This window comes from Hyperolius riggenbachi, chromosome 4 (assembly GCF_040937935.1).
Source record: "Hyperolius riggenbachi isolate aHypRig1 chromosome 4, aHypRig1.pri, whole genome shotgun sequence".
NCBI classification, from domain to species: Eukaryota; Metazoa; Chordata; class Amphibia; order Anura; family Hyperoliidae; genus Hyperolius; species Hyperolius riggenbachi.
This window is the reverse complement of record NC_090649.1, coordinates 163,539,440-163,563,816: the sequence shown is the minus strand read 5'-3', so window position 1 is coordinate 163,563,816 and position 24,377 is coordinate 163,539,440. Positions and strand designations below refer to the sequence as shown.

Genomic DNA, 24,377 nt, shown 5'->3' with positions numbered 1-24,377 from the left:
TTCTAGCAAATAATGCAACGTGTCAAGGCTGCACGCCTCTTTGTCAAGCTTAGCTGGAAGTTACAAACATATGAAACATACACTGACATTTATAGCAGACATGGTTAACAGCAGCCAATCAGTTCAAATTACTAACCACCAATCATAATGATCCTGCTCTGTCGGACCTGATGGGGAACTTACATGTGGCTGCCCTGATAGGACACACAGGCTGGACCTTCCCATCTTTTCAGCCCCTCCTGGCCGCACGTTCCATGACCTCCTTGGTCCGCCCATCATCACCCCCACTCCACCCGCCCGCACTTGGCGGACCTGATGGGGGGCATGAGTGACGTCACGCCAGGGGCGGCGCCAGAGCCCCGTCCCGGCATGTCTAGGCGGATACTTGGGAGACGCAGGCGGCAAATGGCCGCTGACGTCACCCATCAGATGTTAGGAGGCCCGGGCCGCCGGCCAATCGGCGCTTACCTATACTAATGCGGCATAGCTGTCGCATCTACATTACGTTTGAGTTGCACTCCAGGACCCTTGCTGAATACCACAGAGTGAAAAGGATACCTAGAGGCATGAGGTCTAATGTGGCACCAATAATGTTCCCAGCAGATAAGGACTTTTGCCTTAAATGGTCTCGAATATGGAACAAGGCATCGTTCGATTCGATGGTCCTCACTATTGAGAAAATACAAGAGGAACTACCAAAACTGGATGTACAACGTAAGGAGCTCAAGTCTAAAATTCGACAACTTATCCCAGAAGGAGAATATGAGGCGTTCTTGGTAGACCTCACGGACAGCCTGGAGAACTATGAGAAACAGATACAGATATTAAACGCGATAAATTCCAACGAGATGAACTCGACTATAAGTCAGGATTTGTTTATAATTGGCAGAGACCAATACCACGACAGCGCCCCCCCAGGAGTCCTAGACAAGGGGGTAGGCCAGGTGATCGTCCAGCTGGAAGTCAACCGGATACCTCAGATAATGCTACAAGTTCATCACAGGAACTGACTTCGGGATTTAGCCTCAAACCAAGGAGGAAACGCAGGGGTGGACACAAGAGACGAGGGAATAAGGGGCAGATTGCGACCACGACGCAATCAGCCATATCGGAGAACCTGATAGTTGTCAACATCTCGTCCTGTACCTTGACTCCTGCACAGACCTCTGCCCTCAATTTGGCATTGTCATATGCACCGACGAACACCCCTGACCCACTAGAGGTGGACTTGGAATTACAAAGATTTTTTCGTTCTATTAAGCTCAAGTATTTTTTCTCGACACCAAAGACTTTTGATTTAGCCCCCCCTCCTGATATGGAGTTGGAGATGCTACAGCTTCAGGACACCAACCTTAGGCTAAAAAGTCACTTTCAACCTCCATCATGTCAAATAATCGACCTATTCATTAAGAAAGTACAAACTGAGGTGGATACACTTTTTAGAAATTCAAGACTTATGGGTCTCTCCACTCGGAGGAATATTACTCGTGAACAACAACAAGCCTTAAAGAGACTCCGTAACAAAAATTGCATCCTGTTTTTTATCATCCTACAAGTTCCAAAAGCTATTCTAATGTGTTCTGGCTTACTGCAGCACTTTCTGCTATCACAGTCTCTGTAATAAATCAATGTATCTTTCCCTTGTCAGACTTGTCAGCCTGTGTCTGGAAGGCTGCCAAGTTCTTCAGTGTTGTGGTTCTGCTATGAATTCCCCCTTCCAGGCCCCTCTATGTACACTGCCTGTGTATTATTTAGATTAGAGCAGCTTCTCTCTTCTCTCTTATCTTTTACAAGCTGGATAAATCGTCCTCTGAGCTGGCTGGGCTTTCACATACTGAAGAATTACAGACAAGGGCAAAGCTGTTTGCAGGAGAAAAAAAGAGCAGCCTGAAGCTTCAGTGCATGAGAACTGCAGGGAGAAAGAAACACACAAATGATCTCTTGAGATTCAAAAGGAAGGCTGTATACAGCCTGCTTGTGTATGGTTGTATTTTCTATGTGTGGACATGCTGTATATCAACCTACTTCCTGTTTTGGTGGCCATTTTGTTTGTTTATAAACAAACTTTTTAACCACTTTCGGATTTCCCAGACGCTTAACTACGCCCCTATTGACTTAATGAGCGGATCAGGGGCGTTTATAAACGCCCCTGCCGCTATTGTGCTGTGCGGACACGATCGCGCGCGTGCACGCGCGCGCTCCCGCGCGCCCCCGCTCCCGCGCTCCTGCCCGCACATGCCTGCACATGCCTGCACATGCGCGTGCACCAGCTTCATTTATCTCTGGGTGGGATTGATGAATGGGAGTAATTACTCCCATCACCAATCAGATGCCTGTAACCATGAATGAATAAGCCAATAGCAGTGCTCATTCATTTGTGAGGTTTATAAACAATGTTGCCAGCACTTGAGAAGATACAGTTACCTTGTAATCACTCCTGAGAGGATTACAAGGTAACTGGATCTTCTTTACTTGTATTCTGACTGCCACCTAGTGGATTTTATAAATAAACCAGGACTTATAAATAAATATACCAGGACTATATACCCCTGATCTACCCTGATCTACCCTGATCAACCCTGATCTAATCCTAGCCTCCCTTGCTTTTTTTTTATGGTTGGAAATATAGAAATAGTGTATCTTTTCATTTTTTTCTCTTTTTTCTTTTTAAAATGCATAGAGAATAACATTATTACTAAAATAAAATATCACCCTTGAAAAGCCTAATTTGTGGCGAAAAAAACAAGCTATAGATCATTCACATGTGATGAGTAGCAATAAAGTTATCAGTGAATGAATGGGAGGAGCGCTGAAATGTAAAAGTTGTTTTGGTTTTAAGGGAAGAAAACCTGTGATCCTGAAGTGGTTAAAACTGTTTTTAACCACTTTTAATGCGGCGAGGAGCGGCGAAATTGTGACAGAGGGTAATAGGAGATGTCCCCTAACGCACTGGTATGTTTACTTTTGTGCGATTTTAACAATACAGATTCTCTTTAAGGGAACTTTCAGATAATCCACTCATCACAATTAAGCCAGCGGACAAGGGTGGGGCGATAGTAGTGATGGACACTACTATGTACTGGTGTGAGATTATGAGACAGCTCTCTGATGAATCTACTTATCAAAAATTGGATGGCGATCCACTAATTGAGATCCAAAAACACCTGGAAGTTGTGATATCTGCAGCTGTGCAGACTAAGATGATAGATGAAAAGTTAAATTTCTTGTACAGGAACACCCGATCACCCCGGTATTATACATCTGCCCAAAAATCCTCAAGCAACTAGTCAATCCCCCAGGTCAACCGATTGTAGCAGGGGTAGAATCTGTATTCTCCCCTGTAGCTAAATATCTGGATCAAGTGTTGAGACCATATGTAGTAGGTCTAAAATCATATTTGCGTAATACTCAAATGTTTTTGAATATTATTCGTAATATGGAACCATTACAGGGTCCATGCCTGTTGGTGACGTTGGATGTGGAGAGCCTCTACACCTCCATCCCACATGATGGGGGTGTAGAGGCTATTCACCATATGTTGGAAACGGCATCTGATTTTTCAGACACTCAGATTAAATTTATTTGTGATTTGTTGAGGATTGTTTTACAGTTCAACTATTTTCGGTTTGATGACACCTTCTATTTGCAGGTCAGGGGTACAGCAATGGGGTCGAATGTGGCCCCATCCTACGCAAACATCTTTATACGAAGAGATGTTCGTGTACACCAACGAGTTGTTTCAGAAATACGCCAAGCAGTGGCATAGATATATAGATGATGTTTTTTGCGTGTGGGCTGGGCCACATTCGACCCTGGTTACTTTTGTTGATGAATTGATGGGCAGATGCCCAACAATTAGACTTACTATCCATTCATCTGTAGAAGAAGTGAGCTTTCTTGATACATTGGTTCGACGGAGTGGAGATAGGTTAATCACTGACCTCTATGTTAAGCCAACGGATGTGAACTCCCTTCTCCATTACGGGAGTTTTCATTCGATGGCAACTAGAGGTTCGGTTCCCATTAGTCAGTTTCAGAGGATAAATCATATAGTTGAGGATGAGGAAGTGCGGGTCAGAAGACTCGACGAGATGCAAAACAAATTTGAAATTAGGTTAGAGTAGGACTCACCAGATTGGGGACACTTTGGCGCAGTTGGTGAGCTTAAACGCGTTAAAGCGTAACCAAGAGCCCCTGTCACTGCTTTCTTGTTGTGTGCTGTAGCCCCTCTGTATTTATATATTTCTTATGGAGACTGGGAATCTCCAGGCTGCGTGCATGCTTTGCATAGTATTGTATATAAATTTGGTTTGTGGTGCTCATCCCTTGGTATTTATTTATAATTTTTCCCTGTGATCGTGCATAGCCACGCCCACCTCTACCACAGTTAACCAGATAAATGAGCGGAGCTCATAGTTCAGTCAGTAGCTAGTAGAAGGTGAGGTGTTTTTAATTTCCTTTCTCCCATTTAGTTGACCACATTGGGCTTTTGGTATGGTTCCCACTAGAACGCTGATAAAAAAAACTAGCATTTTTGCCTGGTTAAAGTAGGACTCACTAGATTGGGGACACTTTGGCGCAGTTGGTGAGCTTAAAACGCGTTAAAGCGTAACCAAGAGCCCCTGTCACTGCTTTCTTGTTGTGTGCTGTAGCCCCTCTGTATTTATATATTTCTTATGGAGACTGGGAATCTCCAGGCTGCGTGCATGCTTTGCATAGTATTGCATATAAATTTGGTTTGTGGTGCTCATCCCTTGGTATTTATTTATAATTTTTCCCTGTGAGCGTGCATAGCCACGCCCACCTCTACCACAGTTAACCAGATAAATGAGCGGAGCTCATAGTTCAGTCAGTAGCTAGTAGAAGGTGAGGTGTTTTTAATTTCCTTTCTCCCATTTAGTTGACCACATTGGGCTTTTGGTATGGTTCCCACTAGAACGCTGATAAAAAAAACTAGCATTTTTGCCTGGTTAGAGTAGGACTCACTAGATTGGGGACACTTTGGCGCAGTTGGTGAGCTTAAAAGCGTTAAAGTGTAACCAAGAGCCCCTGTCACTGCTTTCCTGTTGTGTGCTGTAGCGTGTGTGTGAGTGTGATAAATACACACACACACACATACATACATACATACATACATACATACATATATATATATATATATATATATATATATATATATATATATATATATATATATATATATATATATATATATATATACACATACACATATATACATAAATATATATATATATATATATATATATATATATATATATATATATATATATATATATATATACACATACATATACACACATATATACATAAATATATATATATATATATATATATATATATATATACACACATATATACATAAACATATATATATACACACATATATACATAAACATATATACATAAATATATATATATACATATACATATACAAATAGGTACAAAGCCAAGAGGGGTGAATACTTTTTCAAGGTGCTATATATCTACAGTGGCTTGCAAAAGTATTCGGCCCCCTTGAAGTTTTCCACATTATGTCATATTACTGCCACAAACATTAATCAATTTTATTGGAATTCCACATCAAAGACCAATACAAAGTGGTGTACATGTGAGAAGTGGAACGAGAATCATACATGATTCCAAACATTTTTTACAAATCAATAACTGCAAAGTGGGGTGTGCGTAATTATTCAGCCCCCTTTGGTCTGAGTGCAGTCAGTTGCCCATAGACATTGCCTGATGAGTGCTAATGACTAAATAGAGTGCATCTGTGTGTAATCTAATGTCAGTACAAATACAGCTGCTCTGTGACGGCCTCAGAGGTTGTCTAAGAGAATATTGTAAGCAACAACACCATGAAGTCCAAAGAACACACCAGACAAGTCAGGGATAAAGTCATTGAGAAATGTAAATCAGGCTTAGGCCCCGTTCACACTTGCGGTTTTGTCAAAACCGCACCGGATGTCCGGACCGCACCGGAGCCGGACCGGACCTGATCCGTACGGTTCCTATCCGGATGCGGTCCGGATCCGGTCCGTTTGCATCCGGTTTCCGTGCGGTGTGAACACGGTTGCGGTCCGGATCCGGTTTCTTAAGGAGATACCATCCTGTAAATACCTGGGGTCTGGGAGGTCAGCAGAAGGGTCTGGGGTCATTGTTGGAGACAGGTGGACGTGTGGAGACCATCCGTGGATACAGAGACTGCAGTTGGGACCATGGATCCAGGGATTTTTTTTCTTGTAAACCTGGGAATTCTCTCCTTCCTGTTGTTCGCCTCCTCGTTATCAGACATCAGACATGTTGCTGCCAAAACGAGCTCCAGCATGAAATCGCTGCTGCCCCACTCTTTGAACGCTGGGCCCATGTGGTCCCCATCCAAAATGCATAGGAAGTGGGGTAGAACGTCCGGTTTTTGTAGCCAGCGTGTTGTGCGCTCTCCGGCTCTCATTGCTTTGTATTGGCCGGATGGTGCAGTCCGGCTCCGCTCCGGATACGGCTGCCGGAGGAGCCGGACCAAAAAATAGCGCATGTTGGAACGGACGCCGGAGTCCGGATCCGGTCCGGCTCCGGTCCGGCAGAACGGACGCATGTGAACGGACGCATAGGCTTTCATTGCTATTGCCGTGCGTCCGTTCCGTCCGTTCTGCAAGCGGTCCGGCTCCGGCACGGCGATTCCGGACGGCCACCGCTAATGTGAACCGGGCCTTAGGCTACAAAAAGATTTCCAGAGCCTTGAACATCCCACAGAGCACTGTTCAAGCGATCATTCAGAAATGGAAGGAGTATGGCAAAACTGTAAACCTACCAAGACATGGCCGTCCACCTATACTCACAGGCCAAACAAGGAAACCGCTGATCAGAAATGCAGTCAAGAGGCCCATGGTGACTTTGGATGAGCTGCAGAGATCTACAGCGCAGGTGGGGGAATCTGTTCATAGGACAACTATTAGTTGTGCACTGCACAAAGTTGGCCTTTGTGGAAGAGTGGCAAGAAGAAATGGAACTTTTTGGCCAAAATGTACACTTTGTGTGGTGGAAAACTAACACTGCACATCACTCTGAACACACCATCCCCACTGCCAAATACAGTGGTGGCAGCATCATGCTCTGGGGGTTCTTCTCTTCAGCAGGGACAGGGAAGCTGGTCAGAGTTGATGGGAAGATGGATGGAGCCAAATACAGGGCAGTCTTGGAAGAAAACCTCTTGGAGTCTGCAAAAGACTTGAGACTGGAGCGGAGGTTCACCGTCCCGCAGGACAACGACCCTAAACATAAAGCCATGGCAACAATGGAATGGTTTAAAACAAAACATATCCATGTGTTAGAATGGCCCAGTCAAAGTCCAGATCTGAATCCAATCGAGAATCTGTGGCAAGATCTGAAAACTGCTGTTCACAAACGCTGTCCATCTAATCTGACTGAGCTGGAGGTGTTTTGCAAAAAAGAATGGGCAAATATTTCAGTCTCTAGATGTGCAAAGCTGGTAGAGACATACCCTAAAAGACTGGCAGCTGTAATTCCAGCAAAAGGTGGTTCTACAAAGTATTGACTCAGGGGGCTGAATAATTACGCACACCCCACTTTGCAGTTATTGATTTGTAAAAAATGTTTGGAATCATGTATGATTTTTGCTCCACTTCTCACGTGTACACCACTTTGTATTGGTCTTTCACGTGGAATTCCAATAAAATTGATTCACGTTTGTGGCAGTAATGTGACAAAATGTGGAAAACTTCAACGGGGGCTGAATACTTTTGCAAGGCACTATATATATATATATATATATATATATATATATATATATATATATATATATATATATATATATATATATATATATATATATATATTTTTTTTTTTTTTTTTTTTTTTTTTTTTTTTTTAAATGAACAGAGGTGTATCAAGCAGGCAGCCAATAGGGGTTCCAGGTCTACAAATAAAAGTTCCATATCAAAAAATATATGGCAAGGACCATCCCTGCTGTGAAGTCAGAGGCAAATCACACTCACAAAATACTGTATGTCCGATATAAGACAGTAGCCTATATCTGAGCTGCTCTAAGCCACTCTCACTTCAATCTGGTACTGCAGAGCATGGCATACATAGGTCTGTCTGTTTTATGGAGGAATCATAAATCTAACACCGCTACGGAAATATGGTTAAACAGACATTTAATTTACCATATTAAGAAGCTTTTACCGGAAAGGTGGAAATCAACTTCAATTTAAAAAAAATGGAGACTAAAAAGTGTGCACTCAATCTGAAAGATGAAATCTGGTCGCTAAAGGCAATTTCTTTTACGTCCTCATGCGTAAGCACTTCAGGACCAAGATACTTTATCTCACTGAATTAGCCATGCGACTATAGCAGTTTATACTGTATTTATAAAGAACAAATAAGTAGTGAATGCATCACAAAAGCACCTTTACCGTAACCAGCCTAGAATGGTGAAAAGAGGACTCTGGAAGCCACAACCAGGCTTGACTCTCACTAGCCGATCTATTTCTCCCATAAGAACACTCCTTGCACCTAGTACCATTTCAATCTAATATCATTATTCTCATTTCTTTGAATAATATTCATACTCTGGGGCCATTTTCCTTCACATATTCAATATCATGTGTGCTTGTATCTTGATTCCTTTTTCATATCCTGTCACGGTATCAATCACTGCCTCCTGTCCACTCAATCCGGTTTTGATTTATCAGCCAGCGTCTATCTGGACTCCATAACTCGACCCAAACCATTTTAACGAGACAATGACAAATAGCCCCCCGTATCACATCAACCTGTTCCACTTAGTAAACTAAGACACGGCAACCATGACATCTCCACATAAAGTATTCCATTCCCCCAACTGATGTATATTAATGAGGAGATGCGATTTGAAATGCCTCTTCCACATCACCATCTAATATGATCGAATTAGGAAATGGGATGATTTATTAAATTTTGCTGAGCTGAAAGACTCCTTTGTATCGTTCCATGTGAGATTTGGAGAAGGGAGCTGTTGCTTTCAATTTCTCCTGCAAGAGGACATATAGGAGTTTCACAGACAAATTATTGTCTCAAGCAGGCAAAATGTTATTAAGAAAATGCTCAATAACGCAAAGCTAAATCAGGTTTTTTTTAAACTCCTAATTTAATGTAAATCACGACTCCTTTGCTGAAATTCAGTTTGCGATCTTATTAAGTCCCATTTGCATCATCCAGTCTCACACTGGGATAGTTTTAAATTCATAGAAGTAGTGAGCAAAAAAAAATTCAACATAAGCAGAACCATTACATATTTACCCAGACAGGGATAATTAATATGCTGACATTCAGCCACAAATAAAATAACAACACATAATGTGAAATGCATAATAACTGAGAATGCACGGGACAAAAAAAAAAAAAAAAAAAAAAGATCTCCATTCTCAAAATAGACATTAGTCAGTTAATCGAGTTATAAAAGGGACCTGACACCAACTTTTCTGACAGTGTCCCTGGTAACTATGCATTATTACTACAGAACTGCAAAGCAATCAATTAAAAATACTAGAAAGTAAATGATGAATGCTAAAAAAAAAAAAAAAAAATTACCGGTACGTCACTTTGATAGCTACATACAAAGTGACATTACGGAGATGAAGTCAATATCCTAAATTCTAAACCATAACTACCGGTATGTCAGACGCAACACACCGTAAAAATTAAATAGTTTAATTTAAAAAAAAAAAAAAGTTTACATCTATATAATTTTTCTTACATTGCTTTATAAGCAATGTAAAAAAAAAAGGACTGAAGCAATGCTAACATGGTACAGAGACTATCGTGTCAGTTAATATATCAACATCCAATCCAACTTCCTATTTTACAGGCCTTATTTTAGACAACGTGTAAGGTTGCTTTTGAAAAACTAACAAGTTGATGTTACCTAAATTGACACAATCAGATAAACGTGTATGTACAGTACCATTCCTGCACAGAACTAGGCGGTGTTCCTTTTCTATTTTTCTGACTGTAAGGGTTAATAATTCAGATATGCAAATGACAGTTTCTCTCTAGTGGGACCTATGATAACTAATTACAAACCAGACGGTCATGTAACTGAGACAAAAAAACTTTAAATCTATTTTTTCTTAGCTTTTAAAGCAAACCTGTGGAAAAAATGGTTAAAATCTGGATACTTACCGGTACCTAAGTAGTAAGAAGCCTATGCGTAGTCCAGAGGCTTCCCAGATCTACTTCCAGCCCTCCGTTGATGCCCAGGACCGTCTTGTTGTAGGTGCATAGATGAACAATGGACAACTAACTTCATTCTACTGGGCATGCACGAATCTTATTAGCACATGCCCAGTATGGATAACCTTAAGCATGAGAGAGCAGCCATAAAAAGCATATTTGACAACCTCTTGTCGAATATATTTAAAGGGATCCTGAACAGAGACTAAAAATGGAATTAGAATTTACCCGGCCCCCCATAGCCCGCAAGGTCACTCAGCATCCTTTAGGTCCCCTTTGTCCTTCTGCTGGTGGCTTTGGTAACGCAGTTCTCGAAAGAATGATCTGTGCTGGCACAGAACGATTGTGGTGATGCAGGGGGCTGGAGGAGGCTCCAGGTAAGTTCAAATTCCATTTTTAGTCTCTGTTCAGGCATGCGGGAAATTTGAGTGCATGAGGCAAGTGGACAAAAAAGGCCCCACCATTGACTCATGTTAAAAATCGTTTGATGGGTGCCCAGTGAATAATAATGTTTACAATGGGCGCACAGTTAATAAGAACGTTTACAAACATATTTACCATAGTTATCGTTTCTATCTACGTAAAGCTTCATAACTAAAATTATATTCTCTGGAAAATACAAATACTCCTAAAATAACTAAATATATTGATTAAAAAAAAAAAAAAAAAGATAAACATGGGAGTTTTAGGTTTAGGCACTACTACTAGGGCAGGGAACCTATGGCTCGGGAGCCAGATATGGCTCTTTTGATGGCTACATCTGGCTCACATACAAATCAGTAGGGGTTGATTCACTAAGCAACACTGATCAAGTAGCAGAGCTTAGTGTAGCAGCGCAAATAAAATGCTCAAAGTAGGCATGCTACTGCTGTAGCATGCACTACTAACTTAGTCTAGCTACCCCAAAACGAATGACTGCTCCAACTGTCCCACTCTGGACCCCGTCAGGTCCAGTGACTTTGTAGGATGAGTTCCCCGCACTTTGGCCCAATAGGCTGCCTGTCAAGTGACAGGCAGCCTATTGGGCAAATCAAAGAGCAGGGATCTCGTCCTACAAAGTGAATCAACCGCCAAGTCAGCTAGCTAATTGTACAAGCTGTTAGTCTGTATTTCTCCTCTCGGGGAAATTGCTGATGTTGCTGAAACCCAAGAGACGCTCAAGATGTGTCTGACACTTCCGCTGCCTGGCGGATCAACTGTATACACAACACCATTTGAACAGGGACGCAAGCCCTACTGTCCCAGTTTGAAACATATTGTATGGCTCTCACGGAATTACATTTTAAAATATGTGGCGTTTATGGCTCTCTCAGACAGAAAGGTTCCTGACCCCTGTACTAGGGTGTCTTAGGGTTATAATGATATTTTCAGATTTTTATTAAAAGAACAAACAATAAAATATGGTTATTGACAATATCATTAAAGTTCGGCTACATCACTTGCTAGGGCTGCACGATTTCTCGGTTTTAAACCGAAACCGCGGTTCCTGTGAAGACGATTTTGGGATCGTCTGGATCCGGTGGTTTTCGGTCTTTAGTGCTTGCCCGCATGGCCATGATCCGCGCCTACCGCAGCCGCTGTGCCGAGCCACAGAAGCAGTGCATATTTATTGATGTTAATGAGCCGGGCAGCGGGGGGTGGAGAGTTCAGTACTGAGCGGCACACAGCTTCTCCAATCGCTGGATAGCAATGGAATGACGGAGGCAGTAGGCGGAGCTGTACGCTCTAGTACAGCTCGGCCTACCGCTGCCGTCATACCATCGGTATCCAGCGATTGGAGAAGCTGTGTGCTGCTCTGGACTGAACTCTCCACCCCCCGCTACCCGGCTCATTAACCTCATAAATATGCACTGCTTCTGTGGCACGGCGCAGCGGCTGAGGTAAGCGGATCATGGCCAGGCGCGGGCATGGCCGCAACCGCGTACCTACCTACCTATACTGCACACTTTACTAGATGTACTGGGGCACTACCCATTCATTCTGGGCACTATACTAGCTATACTGGGGCACTTTACTATCTATACTGGCGCACTACCTACCCATAGTGGGCACTATACTAGCTATACTGGGGCACTACCTACCCATACTGAGCACTATACTAGCTATACTGGGGCACTATACTAACTATACTGGGGCACTACCTACCCATACTGGGCACTATACTAGCTATACTGGGGCACTATACTAACTATACTGGGGCACTACCTACCCATACTGGGCACTATACTAGCTATACTGGGGCACTATACTAACTATACTGGGGCACTACCTACCCATACTGGGCACTATACTAGCTATACTGGGGCACTATACTAACTATACTGGGGCACTACCTACCCATACTGCCACTATACTAGCTATACTGGGGCACTACCTACCCATACTGGGGCACTATACTAGCTATACTGGGGCACTATACTGGGGCACTACCTACCCATACTGGGCACTATACTGGGGCACTATACTAACTATACTGGGGCACTACCTACCTATACTGGGCACTATACTAGCTATACTTGGGCACTACCTACCTGTACTGGGCACTTTACGATCTATACTGTGGCACTACCTACCCATACTGGGCACTATACTAGCTATACTGAGGCACTACCTACCCATACTGCCGGGCACTATACTATCTATACTGAGACTCTATACTAGCTATACTGGAGCACTATACTAGCCACACTGGGGCAACTAAACTCCCTATATTGGGGCTACTATGATAGCTATGCCGCTGCACCCTAGTCCCCCCCACCCCCAAAAAAACCCGCTGCGCACGACACTGTACACTAGGACAAGCTAAAGCTTGTTTTGGAAAAAATCGTGAAAAAAATCGAAATCACAATTTGACAGAAAAATCGCAATTTCAATTTTTACCCAAAATCGTGCAGCCCTATCACTTGCCCTTTTTTTTCCAGGCGCCTTTTTTTGATGTATGTCCCTTTAAAGGGACACAGCGCTTAAACAGTGGAAAGCAAGAGGATCAGGAAAGGCTCTGGGCTTTCCAGAGGCTTCCCACTACTGAGCTAAGTACCTGTTTTTAATTTGTTTAGTGTACGCTTTAAACATAAAAACTAAAACTCTGGGTTTCTATTAAAAAAAGTCATACTTAGGAGTAGGAGGTTAGATACAATTGTTTATCTCATTAGCTCAGTTCAATCCAGGTTTGCTTTACAGTGAACCTGAGGTGAAATTAAATTGATGAGATTAATTTATCCTCCTACTACTTTTATTTTATATTTAAACACTTACAAAGTAGATTGAATGTTTTGTTGCCTCTGCTCTGCCTCTTCTCAGTGGCAGTCTCTAAAATGTCCAAGAGTTAAAATACATGAACAATAAACCTTTTTTTATCTCGTTCTGTTCTGAGAAGTTGAAATTCTGCCAGGAAAACTTTTATGGCTGTAATTTGTTTATCAGTGATGTTTACTATATTCCTGACAAGGTACCAACGAGACAGATGCGGTCTCTTCCAGGCCTAAATATGAAATCTTTTAGGCAGCAAAAGTCGACAAGTAAAACAGCCTGGTTATTAATATGTATTGCACTGTACTGCAGTAAATGTCTTGTAGTTTTTGTCCAGGGAAAGAGGGGAGGCGAGGCCAGGTGCCAGAAGTTGGGTGATTTGGGGTCTTTGGGATGGCTTCGCGTGACAAGGCTTTTCAGATAAATATAATTTTCTTTTACTTGGAGGCTGCAGGATTTTCTTCTTTACTTTGGAAGTCCACTTTAAAGAGAATCTGTACTCTAAAATTTTTACAGCAAAAAGCATACCATTCTATTCATTATGTTCTCCTGTGCCCCTCTGTGCTGTTTCTGCCACTCTCTGCTGCAATCCTGGCTTGTAATAAACAGTTTTAGGCAGTGTTTACAAACAAACTAACCAGCTTGTGATAGGCTCACATAAGCAGAGTGTGTGAGTCATACAGAGCCTGCAGGGGGCCTGCAGAGGGTGTGTATCGCTTCTATCCAATCACAAGCAGCCCTGCACATTCCACACATTCCAGCCTTTGCCCGACAGAGCCGACAGAAGAAAACAGATTAGATCATATAACAGAGATAACACAGCCACTGTGCAATTAGGAAAGGCTGCAGTAAGCCAGAGCACATTAGAACAGGCAAAGGAACTTATAGGATAGAAGAACAAAGGCTGAACATTTTGTTACAGAGCCTCTTTAAGTGATGTGACATGATGAGATAGAAATGTGTATATACAGTGCCAAGCATACAAATAACTCTTGTGTTGCTTTGATTCTTTCTCTGCCTGAAAGAGTTAATATACCGCTATACAACTCACAGGTTTTTCTCCAGTCAGGACCAAGCTGGATCACAGCATTCCTCCCTAATAAGGAATCACAACCATAAAATACATTCCCGGCAGAGAACTGGGCTTCTGAGAGCAGTGGATATATGAAAAAAGGACAGTACTTCATATATTTTTGCACTCAGACAGGGGACAGACTGTTTAATTGAGCTCAGACAAAACAATATATCTAGTTTTTTAGGTTTTTAAACATATTTAGAAGTCACTTTTAGGAGCAGGAGGATAAATACAATTGTTTATCTCATCAGTTTATTTTCACTCAAGTTTCACTTTAAGCCTGGTTTACATGAGTCTATACGATCTGTATCAAAAGAACTAGAAGTAAATACTCCTGCAGACAATGTTTAATGATTATACATAAGGAGAACAATCCTGTTTATATATGGTCTTCATTATTATACAGGCTTCAGAGAACTAAATACATTGCCCTCTACATTTATCTACCTCCACAACCATTCTTCTCTCTGTAACATCCGTTTTAGGGTACTATCAGGGGCACGCATAGCGCAGGGTTCTAACAGGGATCGTAACAGAGGGTACTATTAAGAAGCAACATAACACGCAGGGCCTTATCATCAGGCAACTTAATGCAGGGCACATTTAGAGGACACCATGATGCAGTACACTATTTGGAGTAACATAACAAGCTAAATACTATCAGAGGGAATCATAACTCAGGGCACTATAAGGGGAAACTTAATGCAGGGACCACAGGTTTATACCCCCCTAGTGAGCAGGTGATTTTTTTTTCAATTCAGCACTGCACCTTTAAAGTGGACCCGAACTCTTGCACAGGACAGAAGTAAAACAGAGAAATGCACCCTGTATGTATTTAGAGAGTTTAGCTTGTCTAATTCCCCCTCATTTATATCTAATCACAAGGCGTAATTTTATCTCTCCCCTATGTCACATGACTGTCTATGGCAGAGATGGCAGATAAGCTCATTTTGAAAGGACAAGGTATTAACATTATTTCTGCTTCCATGAATCAGGAAGTAGAAACCGTGCAGATTTATATTAGGATTTGTACCAGCTGTAACAAAGAAAGGTTTATTGTTTAAAGGTTATTATGCTGTTGCGTATCTTTTAGAGCAGAGAGGACATCTGGGTTCAGGTCCGCTTTAACAGTTTATTGCTTAGCCATACAACTTAGCAGCCAAATTAATCTTACCTCCCTTCCTTCTCACTAATAGAGCTATTTTTTGGAGGTCTCTGATTGCTACTGCTACTGTCAGCATTCCCTGCTAAGCCTCGCCTCCAGGACTTGACAATTGGCGTTAGGCGGTCCTGGTGGCACCACACTCCCACCGTCCATCAGCCTTAGGCGGTCGGGAGGTGGTTAAGGGACACCAAAGTGTAACACAGGCTACTATCAGGGGGCACCTTAACCACTTAAGGACCAGGGGATTTTCCTATGATCAGTGCTGCGTGAGCTCTCCAGTCCGCAGCACCAATCAGGATTGAGCCAGGGCGACCAGACTTCCCCCCCTTTTTTCCCCCACTAGGGGGATGTCCTGCTGGGGGGGTCTGATTGCCGCCGGCTATTTCTGCTTAGCGGGGGGCTCCTCAAAGCCCCCCTCCGCAGCTATTTCTGCCCTCTCTGCCCTTCCCTCCGTCTCCCGCAGGCTATGGGCTGCGCAGGACGTATATCCTTCAGCCTATCAGATGCCGGCGATCCCCGGCCATTTAGAGGCCGGGGATCGCCGATCTCCTTTACGGCGCTGCTGCGCGGCAGCGCCGTATGATGTAAACACAGGGGATTTCTTACCCGCGTGTTTACATTTAGCCTGCAAGCCGCGATCTGAGGCTCGCAGGCAGTTCACGGAGATACCCTCCGTGAACTGACATGGAACGCCCGCTTCCATGGTAACACCACTTCGACCTGCCGACGCCTATCGGCGTTAGGCGGTCGTTACACAGGGAAATAATATCTGGGTGTAATAAGATACAATACTATTAGAATCAGTGGTGCTTGTGAAGTGCATTTGCCCAAGGCGCTCCCAGCCCCACACACAGCCATACCCAATGGTGTGGGATCTCAGATGAACAGAGGGCACAGGAGTATACAGCATGCCAGCAGGACAGAGCTTTACCGGTCACCACTCGAGTAGTTTCAGTTAGAGCAATGAATGGAAGGGACGGAGGTTGATAGAGGGGGTAGGGACGTAACCGAGGTACCTGTGAGTATCGGAGCGCAATAATGGGTGGAATATGTATAAATTACTGCAAATGTATAACTATTATGCCAAATTTTGCATGCGGGTAACAAAGTGGACAATTTCGCCTCTCATTGTAAAACATATGCCAATTTGCACGTTTCACATGCACAAATATTCACGATTCCGGTGCGCAATGCAAAAGAATGCAGCAGACTGTCCGCGTTTTTCACACAGTTCATTGCGGATGAAAATTTGCATTACATGGAAACTAGCTCATTGACTATCATTAGCATGTTTTCTAATGCAAATATTCACAAAAAGTAGGAAAAAAATGGCATAAATGGAAACTTAGCCTGAAGTGAAATCACTGTATTTAGGTACAAGTTAACACAGAAACAAGAAAACAATGGAGGTTCCAATTTAGGTACATTACTTTTTAATGTTATAAAACATAGCTTTTATTCACAGAAAAAAAACGATATGAGACCAGGAAATGTCCCTGCAGTTTCAGTACCTGGATGCTCTGGATCTATGGACTTTCCGTGACTTCCCTCTATCTCGTGATCTGCTGTGACTGCGCTTGCGTCTTGAGCTGTAGGAGGACTCACTGCTAGAACGGTGCCTGCGTCTGAAACATCAATGAATGAATAAATATGCATTTTTTAACTCTTTGTAATAAAAAACAAAAGTTTTCCTTCTTAAAACACATACAAAGTATTTACGATTATTCAGGTTGGAGTGAGCACATGGTTTTTCCCACAATGCATCACTGCTGAATATGCAAATCATCATTTGTTGTCCCTGTAAGCCAAGGGTGTCCAAACTTTTTAGACCATGGGCCATATTACTGTTCTTGAGGTTGCAAGGGGGCCAACCTCGTGAAAATAAACACCATGGGACTACAGCACGGGCGTGCCCACACTTTTTTGGCTCGCGAGCTACTTTAAAATTTGCAGATGCCAGGAGACCTACCAACGTCTCAAATGCTAAGCACCCCCCCCCCCCCCCACGTAGGTTAGCCAGGTATATGTGCCTGCAGCGTAGTTTAGCCAGGTATGTGTCTACCTCAATCCGGCGGCTGAGGGTCCGGGACTCCTGTAACGCTCTGGCAGGCAGGCCGCTGGCCAATAAGGATGCAGGGGAGGAGAGGCGGCGAGGAGAGAGGGAGGAGAGAGGCGGCGCAGCCGCTACGTCATGGCTGGAGGCGGCGGCAGGCACGTTACAAGCACACACGTCGCAAGCTGCCTGCCACCGCTCCCTGCCATGACGTAGCGACCACGCCGCCTCTCTCCTGCTTCTCTCCTCCCTCTCTCCTCGCCGCCTCTCCTCCCCAGCATCCTTATTGGCCAGTGGCCAGCAGCTAAACATGATGAGCTGCCGGCCGCAACATTTAACAAGACGCGGCCGAGAGGCCGTGATCTACCTAGAAGGCGGTCGCGATCTACCGGTAGATCGCGATCGACCTATTGGGCAGCCCTGGACTACAGGCAGCAGAGAAGACACAGGTTTGCTACCAACATTGATGCATGAGGCGCTGCAGCAAGGGCCTGCGGGCTGCATACAATTAAAGACTCAAGAGAGTTTCAGGGCCACAAGAAAAGGCTTGGCCAGACTTTGGACATGCCTGCTGTAAGCTAAACTTTTGTTTTGCATAGTATTTTAATAGGAGGGCTTTTTGGTTCTTTTTAGCCCCTTAAACACTCCTAGGAGTTTTTGTTCACCATGAGCTCGCTGGGCATTCTGTAACTTTGTAAAAAAAAAAAAAAGGGGGGGGGGGGGGACTAACAGACCCAGGAGTTACTCGGCACTAGGTAGCTGCACACATGAACAGTTGTTTGATCATCCACCTAATTTTATTTACTAACCCCAAAATGAAAAAGGCAAATTCCCAAAGCAATCATACAGATTCATGGAAATTACAAGTATAAATGTTGGATTTAACTTTAAGTTCAATACCCCATTGCACTGCTCAGCTTGCCTATAGATGTGCATCTATTCATACAAACTTCAGACATCTTATGTCTCAGTAGATTCCTGTGAGTAGACTGCAGTCACATAATTGCTCACCTGGTTCCTGTGAACTACAGGTCTGCACCTTTATGTTGAGGACATTGCTTCTGCTGTAATGCAGGGATCCTGAAAAATGTAGTATGGCAGCAGGGTGTGTGAAGCACATTTAGCCCATCAGCCAGTTATTTTGTCCACCACTTTGTTTCTATATACGAAGTCCAACACTTTGATTGCCACCAGCCCCATCCTCCACCAACGTGCCACGTAATTTAGTAATTTAATATTATGTGGGTCCATTTGAGATCATCTGGATCTAGTCCAGAACAAAGACACCCTTTGGGGGACATAAAATGGATTCTGGCAGCACACTGCGCTACTACGGGTTTATTGTGGCACATGCACAGTGGGGAAAAGCAGCCGTGAGTGAGTCAGTCAGTGAGCTAGCAAGTGAGCAGGTGAGCGGGAAACCCCCCTCCCCCGATGCCGGGCTGCCTCCTCGTTCTAGTTCATTGAGGTAGAGGGCCAATGGATCCCTGCCACTGCAGCACTCCCTGGATCAACCACATCCCCCTCCACACACTGGTGGTGTGTGTGTGTGTATGGTGTATCTGGTGGTCCTAGAGAAAATTGATTGGAAAGGTTAAAGAGGAACTTCAGCCTAAACAAACATACTGTCATTAAGTTACATTAGTTATGTTAATTAAAATACAGTGGCTTGCAAAAATATTCGCCCCCCTTGAAGTTTTCCACATTTTATCACATTACTGCCACAAACCTAAATCAATTTTATTGGAATTCCACATGAAAGACCAATACAAAGTGGTGTACATGTGAGAAGTGGAACGAAAATCATACATGATTCCAAACATTTTTTACAAATCAATAACTGCAAAGTGGAGTGTGCGTAATTATTCAGCCCCCTGAGTCAATACTTTGTAGAACCACCTTTTGCTGCAATTACAGCTGCCAGTCTTTTAGGGTATGTCTCTAACAGCTTTGCACATCTACAGACTGAAATCCTTGCCCATTCTTCTTTGCAAAACAGCTCCAGCTCAGTCAGATTAGATGGACAGCGTTTGTGATCAGCAGTTTTCAGATCTTGCCACAGATTCTCGATTGGATTTAGATCTGGACTTTGGCTGGGCCATTCTAACACATAGATATGTTTTGTTTTAAACCATTCCATTGTTGCCCTGGCTTTATGTTTAGGGTCGTTGTCCTGCTGGAAGGTGAACCTCCGCCCCAATCTCAAGTCTTTTGCAGACTCCAAGAGGTTTTCTTCCAAGATTGCCCTGTATTTGGCTTCATCCATTTTCCCATCAACTCTGACCAGCTTCCCAGTCCCTGCTGAAGAGATGCACCCCCCGAGCATGATGCTGCCACCACCATATTTGACAGTGGGGAGGGTGTGTTCAGAGTGATGTGCAGTGTTAGTTTTCCGCCACACATAGAGTTTTGCATTTTGGCCAAAAAGTTTCATTTTGGTCTCATCTGACCAGAGCATCTTCTTCCACATGTTTGCGGTGTCACCCACATGGCTTGTGGCGATCTGCAAATAGGACTTCTTATGCTTTTCTGTTAACAATGGCTTTCATCTTGCCACTCTTCCATAAAGGCCAATTTTGTGCAGTGCATGACTAATAGTTGTCCTATGGACAGATTCCCCCACCTGAGCTGTAGATCTCTGCAGTTCGTCCAGTGTCACCATGGGCCTTTTGACAGCATTTCTGATTAGCGCTCTCCTTGTTCGGCCTGTGAGTTTAGATCACATGTGGCGAACTCCAGGCCTGGAGGGCCAGATCCATGCCAGTGTTTAGGATGGACTGAGAAATAAAGGAATGTGTTCTACCTGATGGACCACACCTCTCCTGATTCAGACCCATCAATTCATTTGAGCTGTATCAAAAATGTGTGAGGACCTCGGCCCTCGTAGGACCGGTTTGACATCCCTGGTTTAGATGGACGGCCTTGTCTTGGTAGGTTTACAGTTGTGCCATACTCCTTCAATTTCTGAATGATCGTTTGAACAGTGCTCCGTGGGATGTTCAAAGCCTGGGAAATCTTTTTGCAGCTTAAACCTGCTTTAAATTTCTCAATAACTTTATTCCTGACCAGTCTGGTGTGTTCTTTGGACTTCATGGTATTGTTGCTCCCAATATTCTCTTAGACAACCTCTGAGGTCGTCACAAAGCAGCTGTATTTGTACTGACATTTGATTACACACAGGTGCACTCTATTTAGTAATTAGCACTCATCAGGCAATGTCTATGGGCAAATGACTGCACTCAAAGCAAAGGGGGCTGAATAATTACGCACACCCCATTTTGCAGTTATTGATGTGTAAAAAAATGTTTGGAATCATGTATGATTTTCGTTCCACTTCTCACATGTACACCACTTTGTATTGGTCTTTGATGTGGAATTCCAATAAAATTGATTCAGGTTTGTGGCAATAATGTGACAAAATGTGGAAAACTTCAAGGGGGCCGAATACTTTTGCAAGCCACTGTAGATAATAGGTAATGATGATAGGTAATATAATCTCTTACCCACCCTGTTTTAAAAGAACAGGCAAATGTTTGATTTCATGAGGGCAGCCATCTTTTCGGTTGAAAGGAGGTGACAGGGAGCATGAGACACAGTTCCAACTGTCCTGTGTGCTGATCACCCCTCCCAGTTGCTAGGCAATGTGAACAACAAAATAGGAAAAACCCATCATGCTTTGCACAGCATCAGGGAAAAAAAGCCTGGACAGTTTTCTTCGATGGGTGGAGCTTAGCTAAAAATGCAGCTAAAAGGCCTCTTGCACACTGCAAGCGATTCCGATTCAGATTCCGCTTTTTAATCTGTTTTTCCATTCGGTTCAGATTCCGATTTGCAGTGTGCAGGGAGCAAACTGCAAATCGGAATCGGAATCGGATGTAAAAACTGATTAAAAAGTGGAATCGGAATCGCTTGCAGTGTGCAAGAGGCCAATATGGTGCTTTGGTAAGAAAAACAAAGTTCTGATGCTTTGAAACTGTTAAAGAAATACCAAGCCTTTTCAGTTCTACTGAGTAGATTTTTAGTCCGGAGGTTCACTTTAAGATGTGGATTTTAGACCTTAAAGTGGATCCGAGATTAACTTTTATACATTGCATAATTGTCTTCCTTACATATAGGTTATAGGGCATTCCTCAAGCCAAATACTTTTTTTTTGGTTTAATACTCTAATTCCCTATAAACTAAACAAGCCTCGCCCACAGCTTCTCCAAAACGCCAAGGCACTCAGACCCATGTAGCAAGGGCTTGTGGGAACTCAGTCTGGGCAGGAGGAGGAAAAGAAGATTTCTAGCAAGAGATTTCAGATGCAGAGGGGAGGGGGAGTGAATTTTTCCCAGGCTGAGGGGTGGAGATGCAGTTGCAGATTACCTGAGTATTGATGACAAACAGAACATGGCCGCTCTCATTGCATCACAGGAATAAATCATCTTATACTGTTGAAGCTGTATGCAGCCAGATTTGCTGTGTAAACTATCTAAACTTTAGATAAGATATTTAGACAAGTTACTTGTTATAGTTAGTTTTTCATCTCGGATCCGCTTTAAATAAAAAATAGGATTATGGGGTTCCAGGAAAGTCCTATTTAGGTGTATTTAAAAATGAGAAAGAATTTTTAGGAGTAGGACTATAGATAGAGTTGTTCATCTCATCAGTTTATTTTCAGTTTAGATTGAAATCTTTGCCTTGTTTGTGTGCTGCTATCTCTGCCAGGCTGTAGATTTCAATCAGCCACACCCTGCAGTCTCATCGCTCCAACCATTTGCCGCTATTTCATCACTGCAGCTCACTCACACTGCTGTCACAGTGACAGCAGAGCTTCCGTATCTTGGTCAGGAGGCAATTTCATTGGTTCCTGACCTCGTTATTAGGGCTAGTTCACACTGGGCGCTTTGGTAGCGTTTTGCTGATCGCCAGCGATCAGCAAAAAGCTGTTTTTTCACTGTACAGGAAAGCGATTTAGCAGCGATTGCGTTTTGTGATTCTTTAACATTAAAATGCAATCGCTCCAAAAATGCTGCATGCACCATCAGCAAATCGCTAGTCACTGGCAATCGCTACAGTGTGAACACTACCAATGACTTGCATTAGCAGCAGCATTTTGCTGATCGCCAGTGATCAGCATATTGCTGAAAAATCGCCCAGTGTGAACTAGCCCTTATACAGTGGACCAATTACAGTAATGATATGTTCAAACAAACAGGGAATGGACAGCTCTGGTCCTTAAGGGGCTAGAGACGTCCAGGGTTAATATTTGCCTCAAGAGACAGAATACAGAAAAACTGAGAGCTAAGCAATTGTGCCCTTAGCAAGACTGTTGGGACCATACAGGCTGTCTTGAACATTTTTTCAACTGTTAATATACTAGGATTCTCACACGCAAAAGTAAACAAAAAAAGTCTTTTAAGGCTGCTTCCACACAGGGACGTTACAGGCGCACGTTAGTGCAGCCTGTAACGCTCCCCCAACGCACAGCAATGTAACACAAGTGGGCTGTTCACACTGCCCACGTTGCGTTACATGTAAGGCTGCACGTTCTTCAGAAAGTGCAGCATACTATAGCGTTACAGCGGCTTAAGCCGTGTTAGACTGTCTGCACATGCTCAGTAATGTTGGGGAGGAGCGGAGAGCGGCCAGGCACATGGCTAATTAATATTCACTGCATGTTGTGACGTGCAGTGTTTACTTCCTGGAGCGGCCGCTCTGTGCGGCGATTGGCCGGCGGGACCACGTGATGCCGCATGCGTCCAAGAGTACGCATCACGGCATCACGGCCGCCAGAGTGAGCTGCACAACGCGGCTCACTCTGACGTCCACATCGAAGAGCACCAGGCGTTGCGTTAGGTGCACGTTATGCGACCTTAACGTGGCACCTAACGCAACGTCTTAGTGTGCAAGTAGCCTAAAAGCACGATTATCAAACAACTTGAAGAAGTTGGACAACTTTTAGGCACGTACACACGCTCTATTTTTACAAATGACGGGTCCGTCAGACCCACCCGCGGGGCGGTCGTTCTGCCGACAGTAACACGTGTGTACGCACTGTCGGCAAACTGATAAGACTGTTTTTGACTGATCCGCGGGTGCTGAGAGCGGTAATCCCGACCTCTGCTCGGGGCAACCGCCGGAAGGTCTGTGCAGAGTATAGCACGCCGCAGGGCGGTTTTACATACCACCCGGGGGATCCCGAGGTCGGCCGCCATTCTTCTTCCTCTCCTCCGGGGCTCTGCTTCCTGCTGGTGAGATCGTCGGCTGTGGTCATGACGACAGCCAGCAATTTCACTTTAGAGTTGCAGCGCCAACTGGAGGATGGAGGCATAACTGCAGCGCTGGAGCCAGGGAGGTGAGTGATTGCAGAACTGCTGCAGATCTCCCTGGCAGCATGATTTTCTCCAGGTTTTAGGGTCTGTAAGGGTGCACCGCTTTTAGACCCTAAAATCCGGAAAGAATCATACCGCCAAGGGGGTTAAGAGACTTTTGTTGAACGTGTGTATGTGGCTTAATGCAGGAGAAAACAACCAGTGAGAGAAACACCTTATGAATAAGAGAGATCAAAAGAGAATGACTGTTGGCATAGCTGCATTAGCCAACAA

The 24,377-nt window shown here is 43.7% G+C and overlaps 1 protein-coding gene across 1 annotated transcript in view; it reads right to left on the bottom strand.

The window, feature by feature from the left end:
* The window catches only part of RSRC1 (arginine and serine rich coiled-coil 1), a 370,688-nt gene that overhangs the window by 334,705 nt on the left and 11,606 nt on the right, over positions 1 to 24,377 (bottom strand). The window contains exon 3 of the mRNA XM_068279276.1: positions 17,249 to 17,362. Coding sequence (XP_068135377.1) covers positions 17,249 to 17,362 — 114 coding nt within the window. The remainder of the gene's footprint in view (positions 1 to 17,248; positions 17,363 to 24,377) is intronic.